General features: G+C 40.1%; 1 protein-coding gene across 1 annotated transcript in view; it reads right to left on the minus strand.

Moving 5' to 3' along the window:
- Nucleotides 1–21,498, minus strand: part of LOC121284649 (protein ZGRF1-like) — a 127,774-nt gene that overhangs the window by 100,314 nt on the left and 5,962 nt on the right. Inside the window, exons 4-11 of the mRNA XM_041200211.1 lie at nucleotides 19,931–19,990; nucleotides 19,598–19,783; nucleotides 17,965–19,471; nucleotides 17,788–17,877; nucleotides 14,511–14,590; nucleotides 9,283–9,375; nucleotides 4,398–4,533; nucleotides 165–832 (exon numbers count right to left, since the gene is read on the minus strand). Coding sequence (XP_041056145.1) covers nucleotides 165–832; nucleotides 4,398–4,533; nucleotides 9,283–9,375; nucleotides 14,511–14,590; nucleotides 17,788–17,877; nucleotides 17,965–19,471; nucleotides 19,598–19,783; nucleotides 19,931–19,990 — 2,820 coding nt within the window. The remainder of the gene's footprint in view (nucleotides 1–164; nucleotides 833–4,397; nucleotides 4,534–9,282; nucleotides 9,376–14,510; nucleotides 14,591–17,787; nucleotides 17,878–17,964; nucleotides 19,472–19,597; nucleotides 19,784–19,930; nucleotides 19,991–21,498) is intronic.

Here is a 21,498-nt window from a genome sequence, read left to right on the forward strand (position 1 = left end):
ACCAGTGTGTATTTTATTGCTGACATGCCTGAAGTTCCTTTTTATTATACTCCTCTTATAATTTTACAAGCAACCTTTTAATCACTGGATATTTAAAACAGAGAAAATACATAGAAAAACATTGTCCAATGTTAGTATAAAAATTACATTCCAGGGACACTTACCTCAGAATCTTTCCTGTTATAATTTGTTTTGCTCAGTACATTGCGCCCTTTATGGATAGAACTGATAATTGGCAAAGAGCACGTTTCATTTACTCCTAAAATACTTTCATGCTGTTTGATCAGTTTGTCTTTTATCAGCTGCACAGGAAAGGAATCATTTACATTTTCTGGGGTTGCAAGCGCCTTTCCACTTCTTTCCCCAAATGATGCCACTTCAAACGTTCGTTCTGTGTCAAAGCTATGATCTTGTTCACTCCGGTCACCAGCGTTTGAAGATATTGGATTGGTTGCAATTTGATACTTTAGCCATTTGCTAGCCTTTGTCTGTAAAGCTGCTTGAAGGCTTATTGGGTTTGCAAGTTCTCGGGTGTAAGCATCAGCATTATGAGCAGAAGTTTCACAGTTCCTGCTCACGCACTCAGACCCGACTTTATTTTCTGAACGTTCATGCAAAACTCCTTGTTGGCTATTCATTGAGTAAATAGCTGAGTGCTGGATAAGTTGATCTGGTTCAATTATACCTGAAAAATTCTCAAAGGAACTTGAAGCAAGACTCTGGTCGGCGCATTTGCCTGTTGTTGGCATAGTAATAATTGGAGTTCTTAGTCTGAAAGCTGATTGGATTCTTGATACTGCATTATTCACAACATTGTTTGGCCTTTCATTTCCTGTGAAGGGCAAGAATATGAACATTAGACTGTCTGCAAGAATATAACCAACATAGGTTGTGAACACAGTTAAGCCTTTCATCATTCACTCGGTACATATAATAAAAGCAAAATACTGCGGATGCTGGAAATCTGAAATAAGAACAGAAAATGCTGGAAAAACTTGGTAGGTCTGGAAGCATCCATGGAGAGAAAAACAGAGTTAATGTTTCGAGTCCAATATGACTCTTCATCAGTCATATAATTTTGTATGTTTGCACATCAGGGTGACATAACCTCAGCTTTTTCCTCAATTATCAACCATGTCTTTAAACCCCTCTCCACCACTCTCTCCACCCTCATCTCTAATAGTAAGCGTGAAGAGCGCATGGAATACTTATGACACCATAATAGACATCATCCATTCAACTGCCTTTTCTGCTTTCCTCATCCCCTTGCCTACCAAGCCAAACCTTCCCCCAGGCTCCCTCCAATGTAGCTCTAAACGACCAGCTCACTCAAAATTACCTCCCATCTCCTACTACACATTCTCCAAATTCATTTTATCCCTAAGATGGCCCTACTGCTCCATTAACTCTGTGCTCACTTCAAGATTAATCACCCAACTTCCCTTCCTGGATCCCATGTTGGCTGATATTGTAAATGATTCTGTCACTTGAGTAACTGTTCCCAAGCTATCAAAACTGCCATCATCACCCTCCTCAAAATACCCACCTTCGACCCCTCTGCCCTTGCAAACTATCACACACTCTCCAATTCCATTTCTTTTCAAAGATCTTGAACATGTCAGCTCCCAGATCTGTGTCCATCTCTCACACAACATCCTGTTTAAATCTCTCCAATCAGGTCTCTGCCCCTTCAATAGCAACCCTCAAAGTGATAAATTACAGTCTCTGTGATTCTGACCATAAGGCATGTGGCTTGTCATTACAGTTATTGAAGTGTGAAGGAATGTCAAGCTTCGATCCTGCAAGTTCCTCCCATTATGATGTTGCATGAGAAGATGGTGGTCCGCTGCTCAAAATGGTTTTCAATCAAGGTAGAACTAGAATTTCACACAAGTCAAGAGGTAATAGCATTTCATTCATCCTTTTTTCAATCTAACACTAGCACTGCAGCTGTGGTTTCAGACAGTAACACACAAAGTTTTGAACTTTGTGCTCATACATGGAACTTCACAACATTTGTCTATCCATACCAGCATTAGCCAGTGTCACTACAAAAAAAAGTCCCATCAACCAAACTACTCTGTTACAGGTGCCCACTGTCATTTAGAGACCAAGGTCCTCAGAGAATAACACAGGAAACCATTATGTGTTAAAAATAAAAGAGATAAGGTAAATCAGAAATAGTGATTAGCTGGTTTATTTATTTTGTCATTTAACTCTTTAGAATAGAATTCATGGATAATCATAACTGAGAGCAGGGCTATGAAGGGAACAACAAATAATCATCTGATACTTTATGGTTAATGACCATCAAATAGTCTTGGCCTGCACTTGAACAATGGAACTTGTTCAAGAGAACAAAGATTTGGTTGAAAGGGTTGCACAGGTTTTCACAAATAGATCAAAGGGGGACGGTGACATCACTTCCATTCTCAGCGGTACAATTTGGCAGAGATTCCATTCCGTTATCCAAAATGAACATCCACTATGGTGTCAGGAAGCACGTGAGACCATGTGAAAATTATCAACTGTATATTTACAGTGATCTTTTCATTTAGCTATCTTTGTTTTCTCTCACTAAGGAAATACTGGATCATTAGGTTGATGGAGGAAAAAATTACTCTAAGTGTTTGGAAATGGTCTTGCAGGGAAGAGCTACCAGTCCGATTGGGCAAATTTTCTAAGTAGGCTGATGCTACTACTTGGGCACCTAGGATGTGTAGGCACCTATTAAAATCAAGTACCACACTTGTATTCTCATGTTCTTCAATCATTATGTATAACCTATACATGATTACAAACTTGTCTCACGTTATGCTGGGAATAGTTTTAATACAGACCAAATAGGGTGTCGGTTATCCAAAGCAAAATCTGGTGGCACCACCACCCACCCAATCGCTGGGAGCCCTGATGGAATAAAGTTCCTAATTGATAGCAAGAGCCCTCCGCCAGGGCTCCCAGCTCCACAGGGGACATTCAATTACTGCACTTCCTACTGTGGGATGGATGTCCCACCCCTGGGAGCTCTGGCCAGAGGCTGGCATCTCTCCAGAACCAGCAGCTCCACTGGGAGCGGTGGCCACTGCCAGTATTGCACTGTGGCTGACCCAGATGAATGCAGATGGATCCTCAGATAAAGAGGAGTGTGGACAGGATGGGGTCACAGGGAGGGGGTTGTTGGCAGGGTGGGGCGAGGGGGATCAGCAGCATTGACAGAGGTGTGGGTTCCTGTGGCCCCCCCCCTCTCGATGCCGGGTCCCTTGATCGTGCACAGACAGCCTGATAATGAGGCCACCCCCCTCCAGCCCCCGCATCACAAGGACAGAGGCTAACACAACATGGCTGGCTGGGTGGCCTCCCTGGATGGCGAGTCCCCTGCCTGCTGCTGGTTGAATACCAGCAGCAGCAGGATGGGGTCCTTAAGGGACTCATTTGGCTTCTGGGTGGGAAGGCCACCTGCAGCCTTCACACCCTAGATTTAATCAGAGGAAGGGAAGATGGCAGTGGGATCTCCAGCCCACACCCTTCTGCTAAATCACACAGCCTCCAACCTCGCTTCCAGGGGAGGGAGTGTTCATTAAATTCTGTCCAATGAGAAAAATGACAACAATAATCTTTAATAATATTATGCTTTAATGTCTCAAAACATTTCAGAGGCAATTAGCCCATTGGGAAGAATTCCCCCCACCCCATCGGGGAGGGAAATGCAGGAGCAGGCGTGCCTCTGATCAGCGCCCCCAATTGGGGGCACATTGCCATTTTACATGGGCGGGCCAATTTTTCACCCGTGCACATGAAAGAGCGCACTCATCTCCCTGAGGCTAAGTGCTGCCTCAGGGAGATCGGCGCCAAATTTAAAAATGGTAATGGTGCAAAAATAAAATTTCTCTGACATGTCCCCTCATGTGACACTGTCACATGAGGGGCATGTCCATTACTTTAAAGCATACATTTACTAACATTTTAAAAACCCTCATGAAACATCATCCCGCCTGTGGATGTGGTTTCATGTTTTTCCTGAAGCCCGCCAAGGCTCCCGGCCTGCCCACCCAAGGTCCATTAATTATCTCAATTACTTTTTAAATGGCTTCAATATGCCCTTGACAGGTCAGCGGGTGCACAGCTGATTCGGCTGCGCCCCCACCAACCTGAAAGTTGAAATGACGCTGGGTGTCGTCGGGAGTTCCGCATCAGTGAGCTGGCCCCACCCTCTGCTCGCCGACCTAAAGATCCTGGCCATTATACATGTACAGATGTTTTGATGGCTATTGTACACAATGACACTTCTGTACTTGATTATAACTTGTAGATGTTTTTATCCCCAGCTTTTTAGAGTTATCCTCAGATTTTTATCCCCAGTCTGAGATTTCACTCTCTTTTGATAACAAGCGACTTACCACTGGCACTCGGTTGGTGGGTTTGCACTGAAAACTCAAGTTCTCCCACACTGCTACATAGGTTATCTCTGGAACATCTGAGAACATTATCCATAACTGTGTCTCCTGAAGGCACCTGTTGCATTGGAGAGTTTACCTTGTAATAAACAAAATCCAAAACATTTGAACAGAATTGAGCTACATACAAAATCAAATATTATAAATTATAATTAAAATTGAATTTTATTTAATTTAGAAAAGTGTTCAATTGGGGCAAAGAACAATACAGTGTGGTGAGAAAAGCTTTTGAATTCAGCTGCAGACATGTGGACAGTTTAAAATAATTGAAGTGTTCTATCTTAAAACATAAATATTAGTTATTTTTTACACCATTAAAAATTATAAAACAAGTAATTTACTCAGTCAAAAGATATGGCATAGCATCACTAGTTGTCACCTCTCAACTTATATTGTTCATATTCAATAGAAAATACTTCATCAATCAGCTTCAGAAATAATCCATCAAAAATAACCCATCAACATCAGCCTGCGTGACATGAACTATTTATATCCACTGTAGATTAACATTAGACTGTGAGATTAATGCATTTCCTTTACTGAAAAACAGGATAATCCCTGTTTCTCTCAGCAATGAACAACTTGTAATAAAATTGCAGGAATGCACAGGGTTGATATTTGATTTCTGAGAATATGATTTTGTCAATATTAATTTTGAAGAAAAACAGGAATTCTCCCTTTCTGGTTGAAATAGGAATTGCAGGCCCAATAATGATTAACCGATCTGGTCTCTATTGTACATACAATGACTGTATCAATCTTAAATTAATTTAGCCTTGTGAAAGTCCAGCTGTGTCAATTCAAATTCAGAGTGTGAACCAGAAGAACTCAGCTAGCCAGGAATGCTTATCAGTAAAACAGGCTCCACTGGGATTGGAAAAATAAAAATAAAAGCGATTTACCAAAACAATGAAGTTGAGGAGAGGAAGAATTTAACATGGGGCAGAATTTTCAGGTCGGCGAGTGGGGGGGGGCCTGCTCGCCAACGCGTAAAATGACGTGGAGTGACGTCGGGCGCGCATCCCAACGTCACCGCGCGTCAATAAGATTCTCAGTTCGGCATGTGAGCAACCAAGTCAGCTGCGCACCCGCCAAACTGTCAAAGGCCTAATAGGGCCATTTAAAAGCTAATTAAACCAATAAATTGAGCTACCCGTCCAACCTTAAGGTTGGCAGGCAGTCAAAGAGCCCAGGCAGCCTTCGCATTTTTCATCGAGCCTCATCCATGGGTGGGATGAGTTTCATGAAGTCTTTATAAATTGAATTTAAATTTTTTTTTAAATCATTGATGTGTCCCAGTTCATGTGACACTGACACTTGAGGGGATGAGAGAACATGTCTTAAATTTTTTTCTTTTCTTTATTCAGCTTTTTAAAACTTAAACTAATCTCCGAGGCACCTCTGTGCCTCGGGGGGGGGAGTTCTGCACTCTTTTGAGCAGGCCCTGACTCAAGGAATTCCCCCCCCAGCCCACATAGGGAGCGCACGGCACTTCTGGGCGCTCATCACGCTGGGCGGGCACGTACCTGATCGGGAGTGCCAATCGGGTTCGCGCCCACCCCTGCCCACCCCAGCACAACCCCCCCTGACAGGGGGAGAATTCTCCCCATGGGCATTGGTACGCTTAGCCATATACTTATTTAAACAGAGATGAATATTAATTAAAGAAAAAAAAACTTGATCATCTTCAGCCCAGGCACATCAGCAAAACTGAAATTTATTCACTTATCATGCATCAATTGGTGGATCCAAAATCTTTTTAAACTTGTGCACACATAAATCTATATAATTATGTACACTTTGTGAGAGGCACTGCATTTGAAAACTCAGTTGTTCTCTTCTTAACTTTACCTGAAACAATGCAGCCAGCACTGAATTCCTTGCTAAAGGTGGAGATACAAAACTGCAATCTGTAGTGAGGCTTCCTGGAACTTGATGAAAAGCATCAAAACGTTCTTCAAAATCTAATTCTTCCTGAGAGACCCTGACTACTGTGTCACTGGATGCAGAGCCCTTCACCTGGTACCCTCTAAATTCAGCTGCCTGCAGGAATATGTCAAACTCTTCAAAATACCAGAACAATTATCTGATTTTAAGGGTACTTTCTCTGAATCAGTTAAAGCTCATCAAACCACGAAAGGAAACTGCATGAATTAGTTTCTACAGCATTCTAAATTTTAAAAGCACGTAAAAACTGCATCAAGCCTTCTTGATATCAAGGGAGTGACTATGCAGTTGTCAGGGCATAAAAACCCATGGAGCAGAACCTCGATTCAAAGCCTTTGCTTAGTTGTTGATCCCATTTGGGGCACCTGTTGGTGCTGCAGTTGTTCTCATTGCCCCTGAACCAGGGAAAGGGAGAGAGAAAAAGAAAACAGCCAGTATATCCAGAGTCCCTTGTTGAAAAGTGTGAATTTGGACACCAGATAAGAAAATATTGGGCAGAATTTTCCCCCCGTGTGGGGGGGGTTTGATGGATGGGCACTGGCGGGCGCGTTTCCAATCGGAGGCGCGGCGTCATGTTACCTGGGTGGGCCAACTAAGGCTCACCCAGCGTGACGTCTGGCGGGAAGCACTATGCGCTCCCTGTGCGGGTGGGGGGGGGGGAACCCCTAAAATCAAGAGTGCGCTCTTTTGCGCATGTGCACGAAAGAGCGCACTCATCTCCCCGAGGCTAAGTGCTGCCTTAGGGAGATCGCCTCTACTTTCAACAATATTAAAAATAGAAAGAAAAATTCCCTTACATGTCCCCTCATGTGACATTGTCACATGAGTTGGAGCATGTTCATAATTTCCATAACAACTTTATTAAAATTTTTAAAACCCTACATGAAACCTCATCCCACCGGTGGATGAGGTTTCATGTTTTTTCTAGTTGCCGCCGGGGCTCCTGGCCTGGCCGCTAACCTTAAGGTTGGACGGGCAGGTCCTTTAATAGCTTAACTGATTCTGTCAATGGCTTCAAGTGGCCAATGACAGGTCGGCGGCCGCCCGCAGCTGATCTTGCTGCACCCCTGCCTTCCTGAAAATTTAAATGGGGCAAGGTGACATTGGGGGTTCAGCCTGACATCATCCCGCGTCATTTTACGCTCGCCGACGGTAAAATCCTGCTCATTGAGTCTCTCCGTTGAAATTGCCTACTATTCACCCATCACTCCTGCGTTCATTAACTTGGCTCCCAGTCCCCCAGTGCCTCAATTTTAAATTCTTATCCTGGTGTTCAAATTCCTAAAGGGCCTAGCCCTTCTCTTTCTCTGTAACCTCCTCCAGTCCTATGATCCTCTGAGATCTCTGCCTTCCTCCATTTTTGGCTTCTTGCACATTCCCAATTTTAATCACTCCATCATTTGCAGACATGCCTTAAGCTACATAGCCCCTAAGATCTGGAATTACCTCCCTACATCTCTCTCCTCCTTTAAGATGCTCCTTAAAGCCTACCTCTTCAACCAAGCTTTTGATCACCTATTTTAATATTTCCTTTTGTTGCTCAATGACAAATTTTGATTGATAATGCTACTGTGAAATGCTTTGGGAAGCGTTACTATGTTAAAAGCACCATGTAAATACAAGTTGTTGCTGTTGCTAATATTAATCCTCGTCCATTACGAATGTTTTTCCTTTGGGTAAGGCCCACTGAAACCCCAAATTAATTTACCTCAAAAGAACAACGTCATTACATCAAGATTTTTCATCACATCAATCCATCAATGGAAAGGAAATTTGGGAGAGGTGTAGAATATGTGGTCAATCCAATATCAATTGTTTTCCAATATCACCAAAAGTTGAGAGGGGAGAAAAAGCAGAAAATGGACCAGAATTAAAGGACGGCCACTTGTTAAAGGTACCAGAGCTTTCTGGTATGTGTGAGAAATTACAACAAAATAAAGGCCTCTTCTGAAGAGTAGGAAAAGAAGAGTTAAGTGGAAAATAAGACATTTTTCTATCTTAACTAATAATGTAATACAGGATTTTACTTTAATGCTGTCTTCTTTATACTTATTTTACAGTCAAGTCTTATTTCAGCTATTCTCTCAGATAGAGCTGTGCTGGTCACTCCTATAAGCAGTCTGAACATCCTACCTTCAGGAGTGTAACCATACAGCTCAATATTTAACTTAAATAGCAAAACAACTTGCATTTATATAGCACCTTTAATAGAGTAAATTTTGAGCTACAGATGTAACAATACAACCACCTTATGATCTAAACTGGATATTTGTGTCTTTTGCATATGTCCTCACATGTGCCTCTCCAATCATTTCAAAGGTGGGCGTGGTGTATTGAGGTTAGACACAAATCATTAAGCCGCTTTATTTCTCAGATGGCAAGTGAACATACAGAATAACAAATGTGATTAAACTCAATTCAATCAGTACAACCTGTTTTCAGCTATTAGTATGAAATAATATGCTATGTTTCTCCAAATCAGTGGGTTATCTTGCTAAACTTAATCAAGATAACTTCAAACTACACGCCTGCATTTTAATCTTCTGTGTCTGGCAATTGCCTACCCTAGAAACTTTGTTTAAATCCTGACTAACAATGGACCCAATTTTAACATGCTAAAAACCCATTCACTTAAAAAGAGTTAAAATCAGGCCCAATGTATGTCGTTATCTCTATTTTTAACCTCCCATGTACACATTTCGAGGAGAGGGTCAATGCCAAGTAACCTCAGCCTTCTGATAAACTGAGTACAAAATGTTTATCGATTACCTAATTGATAATTGTTTTCGGTCTTTAATATTTTAACAAGATTAAAGATTTTTAAGGATATGAGCTTTGACCTTTTAATGTAACAAATAAATATGAAATATTATTGTTTTACCTGCAGTGTTCGGAGTGGTCTGTCAGATGCTGTAATTTTTTCAAGCCAGTTGTTATCTATATGTTCTTCAAATGTTTCAATGCATCCTGCAGTCTGTTTTAAGTTTGCAGAAAGAAATAAAGAACATTTCATGCAACTAATTTGCTTCCAAAGTTTAGCTAGGGCACTGTTATCCAATACACTAGTCACCATCACATGTGGCTAATTGAATTTCGGATGAGTAAGTAAAACAAGAATTAGACACTTTGTCATTGGCCATATGATCTCAAAACTCATTAACCTTTTTTGCATGTTTATTGGTAAAATACTAAAAGAGTAGTATGCACATTTTTGATCTTCAGTGCTTTATGTCCATGGTTAATAAAAGATGGTTATTAAATTTGAGAAGATTTACATATGTAAAGTACATTTACCTGTATTCTGTGAGAGTATGTATGTTTTTGCTGATAAAATTAATGCATGTGGCTGAAACGGCGTCAGTGTTGCCATAGTCACATCTGTGGATAGTCAGCAATTTCTGTTGGACAACACTGGACTAGGATATGGAGCTAATCATGAAAAATTTGCAGGATAATATTACAATACAAATTTCTTAAACATCATTCTATTTAGCATGAATGAAAGAAGGAAGAAAAAGAAATTATCTTAAAATTACTATGATGTGCCATATATTCTTTTGGTTGTCAATACCCATGCAAATGGTCACAAATTTTCTCTTAGCCTTCTTTCAGTCTCCTCACACCAGGTGCCATTCCCTTAGCTGGAAGAACTAGAAGGTGTCTTACATGAGGCTTCCTGTTAGCATCGTTCAAAAGCAGGTAGGTAAGACCATCCTCCAACTTACTGCCTTTGAGGAGAAATCAGATAGGCACTACTAAATGGCATTACCATGTGAGAAAAAAGGAGGATATGCCCGTGAATTTCTACTCCATTGTATTGTTAGTCGCTGCTCGGATATATTGAAATCCTCTTTTTAAAATGCAATCATTTACATGGGAAAAAACAAAATGACAAGACAACTCAGTGAAATTTATTCTTTGAGTTAGTTTTAATTTTTAAAATGTGCCAGATTTTCTATGCACCTTTAATATCAGCCTTCAATTCATTCAAGTAGGCTCAATGACAGCTTCATATTAGGAAAAATAAAAACAGATTTGGAATAAACTACAATTTTAGAAATTTAGATTTAACAATCGAATTTATGTTGATTGTTCCCAGACCTGCCTTCCAGATAGAAACACAGGCCAGAATTTTTCCGTCGGCGAGTTGGGTCGGGGCCCGCTCGCCGTGAAAATGGCGCAGGATACATCGGGAGGAACCCCTGACGTCATCCTTCCCCATTTAAATATTCAGGAAGGCGGGCGGACAGAGAAATCAGCTGTCCGCCTGCCAACCTGTCAATGGCCAATTGAAGCCATTGACAGGATAATTAACCCAATTAAAGGCCCTGCCCGTCCAACCTTAAGGCTGGTGGGCAGGCCAAGGGCCCCGGCGGGCAGTAGAAAAAAAGAAACCTCATCCACTGGCGGGATGAGGTTTCATGTCCGTTTTAAAAAACTTTAATAAACTTTATGTCATATTTATTAACATGTCCCATCTCGTGTGACATTGTCATCTGAGGGGAACATGTTAAATTTTTTTTTATTTTTGAGGTTTTTTAAACTGTCACCAATCTCCCTGAGACAGTGCTTAGTCTCAGGGAGCAGCGCTTCCTGTCAGGCAGCCCGCTGGGAGGGCCTTAATTGGCCCGCCCACTCAAAATGGTGGTGGGGCCCGTTTCGGTGGTGGAGTTCGGCTTCCCACCCGCCGCCAAGCCGGTGGGGCCGCCTCACCCATCAAGGGCTAAATTCTGCCCACAATAACATTACAAATACCGAACAATGCTAGTTCTTTAGCTATTGTATCAATGGCTTTTGGAGGAGATAGGAAAGATACACTAGTGCAGCAGGGTTGCTTTTTTGAAATTTGGAGTTATGATGCATTGTTGGGGCAAAGTAGTTGGAGCTTTAATTTGAATCTGGCCCAGCATTATACATTATCAGAGAGGGTTTGGTATTGACAACCAGTGCAAAAATGTTACTGATTCATTCCTGATGACACCTGTCAACCCTCAGCTTTAATCAATTTAAATATCTTTCATAAACAAACAAAGCCAAAAATATACATTAGAAGGCCAAAACTATATTAAATGCAACTTGCTCCTTGTCAGTTCAAGTGTGTCCCAAACAATCTTGGCTATTCACCACCAGAGGGCTCTCTATTCTGTGCAACAACTCATGTACCATTTAGGACAACCATAATGAAAAGCTGAGAATCTCGTCAGGCCTGCGTTCTGTTGCTATATGTTTTACAGGAAACCTCCTTGTCAGCATACTTCCAGCAAAGCAGGAACAGCTTTGAGAAAATTCATAACCAATAACTTTAACACTGACAATAGCTCCATGCTCGAAAGTGACTGTTTAATTTCACTTTTAAAAAGAAAACACAAAACACTCTTCGAAACAATTTTCTCTCTTTCTCCTCTGAAGACAATAGCTTTCTGGGATGCAAGTAGCTCTCTGGCATCCTGACCAACAGACTACTCTTCACCTTAGACAGTATGTTATTTGACAGTATAAGATACCATAGCCAAGTGCTATCACCTTAGTCACATTTTCCGGCAAGGATAAGGAGACAGCAAATAGGATGGCCCTATCTGATTTTTTCCTTTTTCCAAGTACACTAACATCAAGGTCAATTGCAGCATTCCACTCATTCCCATGGGTAAAAGGCAGCTAATTCAGCAGAATGGGAACATGGGACATTCCAGTCTCTATGACAAACATTGCCCTCTACCTGCTACTCCAGCAGGAACATTTGAAAGAAATTATTAATCAGATATTTTAAAATTCATTCAAGGGATGTGGACAAAGATAGCAAGGCTAGCATTTATTGCCTATCCCTATTTGCCCGCGAGAAGGTGATGATGAGCCCCCTTCTTGACTACAACCGAGTGGCACTCTAGGTCATTTCAGAGGGTGATTAATAGTCAGCCAAACTGCTGTGGCTCTGGACTCGCATATAGGCTAGACAGGGTGAGACGGCCAACATCTCTCCTAAAGGGCATTCAAATGGGCTTTTATGACAATCTTGTGGTTTAATGATCGCCCTTACTGATAATAGCTTTTTATTCTAAATGTTATTAAACTAATAATAGCTTTTTATTCTAAATGTTATTAAACTAAATTAAAATCCTGCAGCTACCATGGTGGATTTGAACTTATGGCTCCGAATCATTTGCCCATGCCCTTGGTTTACTAATCATGTAACATAACCAGTATGCTATTATACTCCATCTAAGAAATTTATGAATTCCCTCTGTTGTTATTGTGCTGCATGATATAGTACTAACCCATACAGACTAGGAATCATCCTGGTTTGGTCTCTAGTCCATGGTTAATTGAAGTTCCAGGTCTCTCTCAGTTCAGCACTATATCACCTGGTGGATGTGTCCACTAGACTATCAGGGGCCCAATATTGTCACTTGAGGATTGTGATCTGTACTCTGTTTCCCCAATACAAAATTGCTTAATTCAAATAATCTGATAAGTCAAAAATTTAAAACATCAAATTCCCACTTTATAATGTTATTTGCATTAAGTAATCCAAATTAGTGAATAATTTAAACTATTTATTGCAAAAATGACTTATGAATTAGGCAGAAACATTCCCTCACCTTGCATGCAAGTTGAATGACCATGGGATCTCCTTTCCTTTGAACATATGGGGCCTTCAAAGCTGATGAACTTATTTTGCAAGTTTGCTTTTTAAGCAAACTACTAGCCCACAGGACTCGTTGATAAATCCTCTCAAACACTGCCATTAACAACTAAGAATGAATTACACAGGCAAGTTTTCTTTTGTAATTTACTTCATTTTTTTTAACCCCCTCAAGTTCACCTACCCATCCACCTTTCCCAGCTAGCTTGTCATATGCTATGATACAGAGCAGGCAGGTCATGCTTTAATGCTAGAATTTTATTTCACAGAACTTTGCAGGGGGATTGCATGCTTTGCTTATGTTATAGACTTGTTAAAATGTAACGTTCATGCTACTAAGTCCACCAAGAAAGAAGATATTCCAATAGTTTTATCATGCTAGTTTACATTACATAACAAAAGGGTGTTTTACAAAATCATTGTGGTACTCCTGGTATAAGGCAAGGAGGCACCAAGAGGAATAGCTTTGGAAAAATAGGGTGGTCTTATATGCTGGATCAACTCATATGTTATGATTTATGGTAATATGTTTCATTTAAAAATTTTGCTTGATTTACAATGGTACAGAATTCTTAGAGTAGAAAATGTGAAGCTTCAACTCCAAACCATTCTACACACAGCTACTGTGTTAATTGTATATTAATTGAATGTTTAATTGTATTCAGGTGGTAGGCATTAATTGGGGATTTATTTGTGTTCCCATCGGCTGAACCTCTTGTCCCTTTAAGGGGCTGCATCTTGTTTTGTCCCTTGTCCTGCAGGGGGTGTCCTGGAGTGCATTTTCAACCCTGGGAATGCAATTTTAATTTGAGTTCCATAGATGTAGAAGTGTAAGTCAACTTTTGAAACTTCCAAAAGTCTCTCCAACAAAAATAGGGAATGGACTTATGTATTGAGTATAAAAGTGAACTGCCAGCGTAGGTGTGGGTCGTCGCCAATTTGAAATTTCATCATCATCCCACACAGAGTGGCTGTGCCTTAAACTCCTGTGCATCTTTGCAACACCACCCATATTGCCAGCTTGATCCCTTGTGCCCAGTTATAAGATACTAGTAAGTAAAACATTCATTTGACGGTGAAAAATTGCAGCTGAGTGCTAATGTGAGTGTAGCATGCCGTGGCCGAAAAGGGGCTTATATGCCGAATATATACAAAAACATGATTTTGGGGCTGGAAAAATAGGGTGGTCTTATATGTTGGGTCAACTCATACATTACGATTGATGGTAATATGTTTCATTTAAAATTTTTCCTCGTTTTTGTTACAGCGGGATGGTAATGCCCCTTTCAAATGGGGCACATAATTGGTTCCATGTGCCACAAAACAGATATAGACTGAAAAGATAGTTGTTGGGTTTGGAAGTGCATGTTTGTAATGTGTCTTCGTCAATAAAAGTTTATAAGTGTACAAAGATTAGGATCCAGTTCTATCTTCCACTCTCTGGCTATCTAGAGTGTAGCATACTGTACCTTAGCTGGGACACAGCTGTTCTCTGTGGGTGAATTCCTCAGAGCAGGCAAAGAATGTTCAGTTGCAAACATTCTCAGAGCTAAAAGACAAAAAGCGTCAGCAATTATTAAGATAACAATCGTTCAGATGTCGAAAAGTCATTGTAGCAATGAAAAGATGTAAGTTTCATGAAAAGAATCAAGATACACAAATTTCACTCCAAGGTATTGAACTTCTGGGGCAAAATTTTGCCCATGGTGGGCCTGCGGGCCTCACCGGCTCGGCAGCGGGCTGACAGCCGACCCTGCCGCTGAAACGGGGCCCACCGCCATTTTGAGTGGACTGGCCAATTAAGGCCCGCCCAGCGTCCTGCCCGACAGGAAGCATAATGCGCTTCCTGTGCAGGGGGGGGAGGGAATCCCCAGCTGTCAAAGTGCGCTCTTTCGCGCATTCGCACGAAAGAGCGCACTGCTCCCTGAGACAAAGTGCTGTCTCAAGAAGATTAATGATAGTGCACAAAAGTTTAAAAAAAGAAAAATATTAACACGTCCCCCTCATGTGACAATGTCACACGAGATAGGAAATGTTAATAAAAATGACATAAACTTTATTACACTTTTTAAAAATGGACGTGAAGCCTCATCCCGCCAGTGGATGAAGTTTCATGTATTATCAGGAGTCCGCTGGGGCTCTTGGCCTGCCCGCCAGCCTTAAGGTTGGACGGGCAGGTCTTTAATGATCTTAATTAGCCTGTCAATGGCCTTAATTGGCCATTGACAGGTCGGCAGGCAGACAGCTGATTTCGCTGTCCGCCCGCCTTTCCAAAAATTTAAAGGGACCGGGATGATGTCGGGGGTTCCTCCCAACGTCATCCCACTTCATTTTCCCGTCGGCGAGCGGGCCTCGCCCCCTGGCTCTGGTGTAACACCAAACAGCCACTGCAGTTGCAAAAATTTTTACAACACAGAATTTTAAAAACATCAGTTTCCAAAATAATTTATTCACACAAAACTACATTCACGTATAGAACATGAGATATGATGAAGAGTATAATGTAGATAATAGAGAGAGTATAATTAGGGAAAATGTGAACTTGTCCACTTTGGCAGGAAGAGTAGAAAAGCAGTATATTATTTAAATGGAGAGAGACTGCAGAACTCTGTGGTACAGAGGGATCTGGTGTCCTGATACATGAATCACAAAAAGTTAATATGCAATTGCAACAAGTGATTAGGAAGACGAATGGAATGTTGTCATTTATTGCGAAGGGAATGGAGTATAAAAGTAGGGAAGTTTTGCTACAGTTGTACAGGGTATTGATTAGATCATATCTGGAGTACTGCGTACAGTATTGGTCTCCTTACTTAAGAAAGGATATAATTGTAATAGAAACAGTCCAGAGGTGGTTCACTCGACTGATTTCTAGGATGATAGATTAACTTATGAGGAAAGGTTGGACAAGTTGGGCCTGTATTCATTGGAGTTTAGAAGAATGAGAGCTGATCTTGTTGAAATATCTAAGATCCTGAAGGGGACTTGACAGGGTGGATGCTGAGAGGATGTCTCCTTTTATGGGAAAGACTAGAACTAGGGCACACCGTTTAAAAATGTCTCCCATTGAAGGCTAAGATGAGGAGAATTTTGTTCTCTCAGGAGGGTTTAGTCTGTGGAATTATCTTCCCCAGAGAGCAGTAGAGGCAGGTCATTGAATATATTTAAGGCCAAGTTAGATAGTTTCTTGATTGACTCAAAGGTTAATAAGAGGCAGACAGGGAAGTAAAGTTAAGGCCACAATGGGATCAGCCATGGTCTTATGAATTGGCAGAACAGGCTCGAGGAGCCAAATGGCCTACTCCTGCTCCAAATTTATATGTTCATAGGAGAATGTTCTGAAAATGTTAAAAGGACAAGTGAAGTAAGTTACAGTGAAACTACTCTCACAACTGCACAAAACAAGTTTGTTTTGTTTCTAAAAATCAATTTAATAGAAAATCTGTTTGAATCTTCTGTATATATTACTAACAGTTTTGTTGTACAATGCCGTGAAGACTCTTATTTATTATCACTTATGAGGCTGAATGTTACACTGACATAAAAGTAGGGGGCAACCCTGCTTCCACTCAGCTAGCTCGCACCATAGCCATTTGGCAGCTGAGAGCTGCCAGCCAATCAAATGATCAGCAGCTTTCCAGTCCCAACAGTGCCACAGGCAGGGGCACCCACTGCTGGGACTGCAGTTGGCCCCGAAGAAGAGGAACAATGGAGCCCGGTCTAACAGACAAGTCTGGGGTCTCGCTGGAACAAGGTAGTGAGGGAGGTGGGGGTCTGAGGTTGATGGGGTGGGGTGGGGTTATATGCACATAATGCAGTCCACCCAATTCCCTGTCCCCTCATTTAAATAGACGGCATATTGGTCGTACACCCATTACGGACATCTCCTCCCAATTCAATTTTTCTGTTTGCAATGCACCCATATACAGTCAGTTAGACCCAAGCTCAATCAGATTAAAATTTGCCCCATCAATAACTTAATTATCTTGTTCTCATCATATTGCTGTTGTGCACAAACTGAATGCCACATTTCCTACATTACAACCGTTACCACACTTCAAATGTACTTCTTTAGCTGTTAAGTGCTTCAGCACATCTGGTGGTTGCGAAAAGCACCAAATAAATGCAAGTTTTTTTAAGCAAACCACGCATGCAATCCATCCTCCCTATGCCCAGCTATAATTCCGCTGGAAGATGTTAATGTTAAAACCGATATTTATTTCAGTTTGCCCTTCAGAAATATTTCACTGCATCATCAAAAGTAACTTGGACGTACTGCAAGTGCAGAGCTTTAACTGTCCTGGTGATTAACAGCTATGGTCAAATTAAGCCAATAAAGACCAAACCAAGTGCCAGAAAAGTACAGAGGAGTTTAATCATGCAGCAATTTTGTGCACTTTATCAAAACAATACATTATTTATACATTCTGGCATTGTAACATTTTCCTGGTTTTTAGTTTGTGGTGAGATTGTACAGTTAAACAAATATTTGCACATTATTTTTTCTCTCTTAACACTATAGATTTTTTCAAATAAAAACTATGATCAAACATCTTTGTTTTCTATAGCTTAAAGCTATGGTAACTGTAAATCAGCTTTTCAAAGTTTCATATCTGCGTCATACATGCACTCACATATACACATACTCATCATATATACACTCACATATACCCATCGTCATCATATATACATACACACTAAACACATATTTTCTACTACTTAATCAATTTTATTTTCAATTCTCACCTCTATCTGCATTGCAATCCATAGAACCAAAGTCAGGATTGTGGCCCAAATTGTAAAAGTGTTTTGAATTAACATTCTTGAAAATCATCCCTTAAAATGTAAAATAAAAGGTCAGTCAGCAATCACAAGATATTTCACAGAATAACTTCTGAATAAATCACAATTCAAAACTCTTACACCCAGAGGTTCCTTCTCGCCTATCATTTGCTTGTTCTAGATCCCTATTAGTTGTAGCTTCTTTAAGAGGTTTTTGGACATTTAGCTTTTCTAAGCTTTCAATTGCAGTGCTATGTTCAGATAAAGATTTCAGCAGCGTGATGGTATGTCTCTGGGCAGGAAGCCAAGAATACTCATCAGCATTTGCTCTGCCTTCTTTTACTTCCAATGCAGGTGTCTCTCGGGCAACTGAGGAATGTTTCTCTGATAAAGATTCAGCATTTGGGACAGCTCTAGATTTAATTTCAGTTTGACCTTTTCCATGCAAAATCTGATCCGAATCCTCTTTTTCAGTAAGAGGTAATTGAGTTTCCAATTCTAAATGGTTGTGTTGATGGATATCTTCAAGTGAGGAAGGCACTTTAATGGGATTTGAAGAGGAACTACTGATGTTCAATGATGTTTGTGGTAGCATTTCAATTTCACTTTCATACAAATTATTCATCCCCATTTCATCCAGATTAAATTCACCAAGCAGATCAAAGTTTACACCAATAAAATTGTTAGTATCCACGGTTTCTGATTCTACTGGCATGACAGACTTTTTGGAATGTCCAGCAAGAGAAAACAACCTCATAGGTAGGCTATCCATTTTGCTAGAACATTCTTTTGCTTTGCAAACACTATTGTCTAATGTTTCTCTAACAGTAGTAGTTGTGCAAGCCCCCTGAGGCATAATCTGTGCTTTTGTTGCTGGAATGATTGAATCTTCCTCTTCCTCACACTGCTGCTGGATTTCTTGAATGTTCTGGGAAGAACCTCCTCCACTTATACTTTTCGACAAATTCACTGTTAAACTACGATTGGTCAAGTAAATCGGTAATTCTGTACTACAATGCTGTATCAACCTAGAATCTGTCTTTTCCACAAGATTGCCGTCACTAGGGTCAAAACAGCTTTCCCATTGATGGCCAGTGACATTATTTGCAACATAAATACTGCCACAGTCAACTAGAGGCCGCTGTGGCTTAAGTTCAGAGGATTCTAAAACATGACCGCTGGACGCTGTTTTTGTGTCAAGTAGTGCTAAAATCTGAGCTTTGCTCCTTTTATTCTCACATATTAAGTTAGTATGAGAACAGACTCCTGGATTGGAAGTTGGTGCAGTAGACTGAGATATTTCTTCATTGTAATCTCCATGAGTAAATCCGGTATCTATAGAATGAAAAGGCGTCATTTCTTCACAATGTCTCAAATTCTTAGAATGATTCTGTGCTGGTGCAGGCAGTAATGATAAGCTGGGCATAGTTTCTCTTGTTAGCTCTTTCCTGTATGTACAAGAGGAAACTTCAGAAACAGGAGCAGAGCAAGTTAATGTTTCCTTTGTGCATGAAGTAGAAAACAAGGGTGAAGTAGCATAAAACTGAGGGAATGAAAAGCTTGGCTTCTGAGATCTAGTCATTGCACATGTTGCATCATTATCCTCTGTTGTTGGTTTCTTTGATATCTCCCGTGGTCCTTGGAAGCCCTGTAACATTGACATGAAACAATATTACAATATATACCCAATATAATAAATCAGAACTATGTGGATGTTTAAATGCATCTAAAGCACATTTAATAATTACAAAACTACATCAAAATTATTACATACAGTGTGCTTCCTTTTTAGACCCACAGGCAAGTGGCATCGAGTCAGATTTGCAGGCATTATATTAGATGTGGCAAGCTTCGTAGCCTCCTTCTGACCAGAGTAATTGGAAACCTCATGCTTAGATGTTTTTTCTTCTTCCACAGTAATCAAATATCGATCGCTTTCAAAATCATTGCCTGATTGTATCTATTAATACAGAAAACAGTATTAAACAATATTAAAATCATTGACTCAATGACATTGATTATTTTTAAATCAGAAAGTAAATCAAGTGCATGCTCATTATTCCATTAATACAACATATCCATAATGGAAGAAAACAATATACATTACCTCTTCAAATTTAGCATATATGTGATCCAGACAGAGACCTTTATCATCATACAAAGTTACCTAAAAGTTAACAAGAGAAAAAGATAAAACTCTCTTTGCCCTTCAAAGTGCCATCCTTCCCATTTCAATACAGGAATGGATAAATTATAAAACAATAATCCAGTCAAAGGACACCAATAGAAGTAAGTAAGCCATGGAAACAAAGAAAGCTTGGATTGAAGACACTGGGGTACTCATTACTAATATATCGTACCACATACATTTGCAATACTGCATCTTTGTTTTGAGATTTAAGCATGTCAGAACTGAAGGAATCTTGAAACCATAACTTAGGAACTGCAGTCCTATCAAATTATTACTTATGAAAGAAGATCATATTCTGATGAAGATCAAAACATTAACACATTTTTTTTGTTTCAAATGCAAAGGGATTTTTTTAAATTTCACTACTACATATAGATATACTACATAGATATATATATTATATCATATAAAGCTCCAAAAGGTGAATATTTAATCATAAACGGGTTTCGATAAAATCCAGTGAGGAACAGCATGTGCCTTAGCGTTGATTCATTATATTATTACTGATACAATAGGGAACATGTATCCTTTTAAAATTGCGACTTCTGCTGTTACGTCATTCACCATTTAAGTGTATTGATGAAATCAGCCTCACTTTTTATTGAATTCAGTGGTCAGAGATTTTAAAGGACAGTATTTAAATAATAAATTACCATCAGTGAATAATAGATTCTGTTATGATTATTTATTCAGCCTGTAAGTAAGGAAAAAGAACATTCTCCAAAACAAACCAAGGGCATGACAGGGATAAATAATAGACAGCAAGTCCAACAATAAAACTCATCCTAACAACCTAATAACAACTTCAACTCAAAACTCTCTCTCTCCCTGCTCCTTCCATTCCCCTTTCAGTCACCTTTTCACTCTGCCTAGAATACTCGCTCTCTGCAATCTCTCAACAATCCTTTTCCCATCGGATTTTATCCTAACATGCTGCATCTGTATTCTGTTCACCAGCCCCTTGTTTAATGATTCTATTCTCACTGCCAACTTGTTCAATGGTGAAACCTTTGTGAATAGTTTAAATATCTAAAAGAACCTAACTCCAGTTTATACAGCAGTTCTTAAGGGGAAATCAAACCTGCTTAACAATGTTTCACCTAAACTCGCATTTTCAGGAACGCAACTACAACATTAAGTGAGATCTTGATGCCTCTGTTAATAATGTCATAGATTCCAATGTTAACTCTCATATTTAATTCACCACCTGTGTTAAGTGATCTCAGCTGAGATGGGAGTTCGAATGCTATATCTGGCCTTTATGAGTGCTAACTACCAATGCCTGCTGGAAGAGTTTGGGTGTGAACATTGAGGCTTAGAGGTGATGCTGCTGTGCTGAAAAATCCTACCAACACTTTCTGAATCTAAGTCACCAGTAGCTATAAAATTTCCAATCTATTAGTCCACACAGCAGTAAAACAAAACACCCAGAAATGTACTTAATCTACCATGACTAAACCATCCTTGTATTCACAGAAGTTACA

Source organism: Carcharodon carcharias, chromosome 1 (assembly GCF_017639515.1).
Source record: "Carcharodon carcharias isolate sCarCar2 chromosome 1, sCarCar2.pri, whole genome shotgun sequence".
Taxonomy (NCBI): Eukaryota; Metazoa; Chordata; class Chondrichthyes; order Lamniformes; family Lamnidae; genus Carcharodon; species Carcharodon carcharias.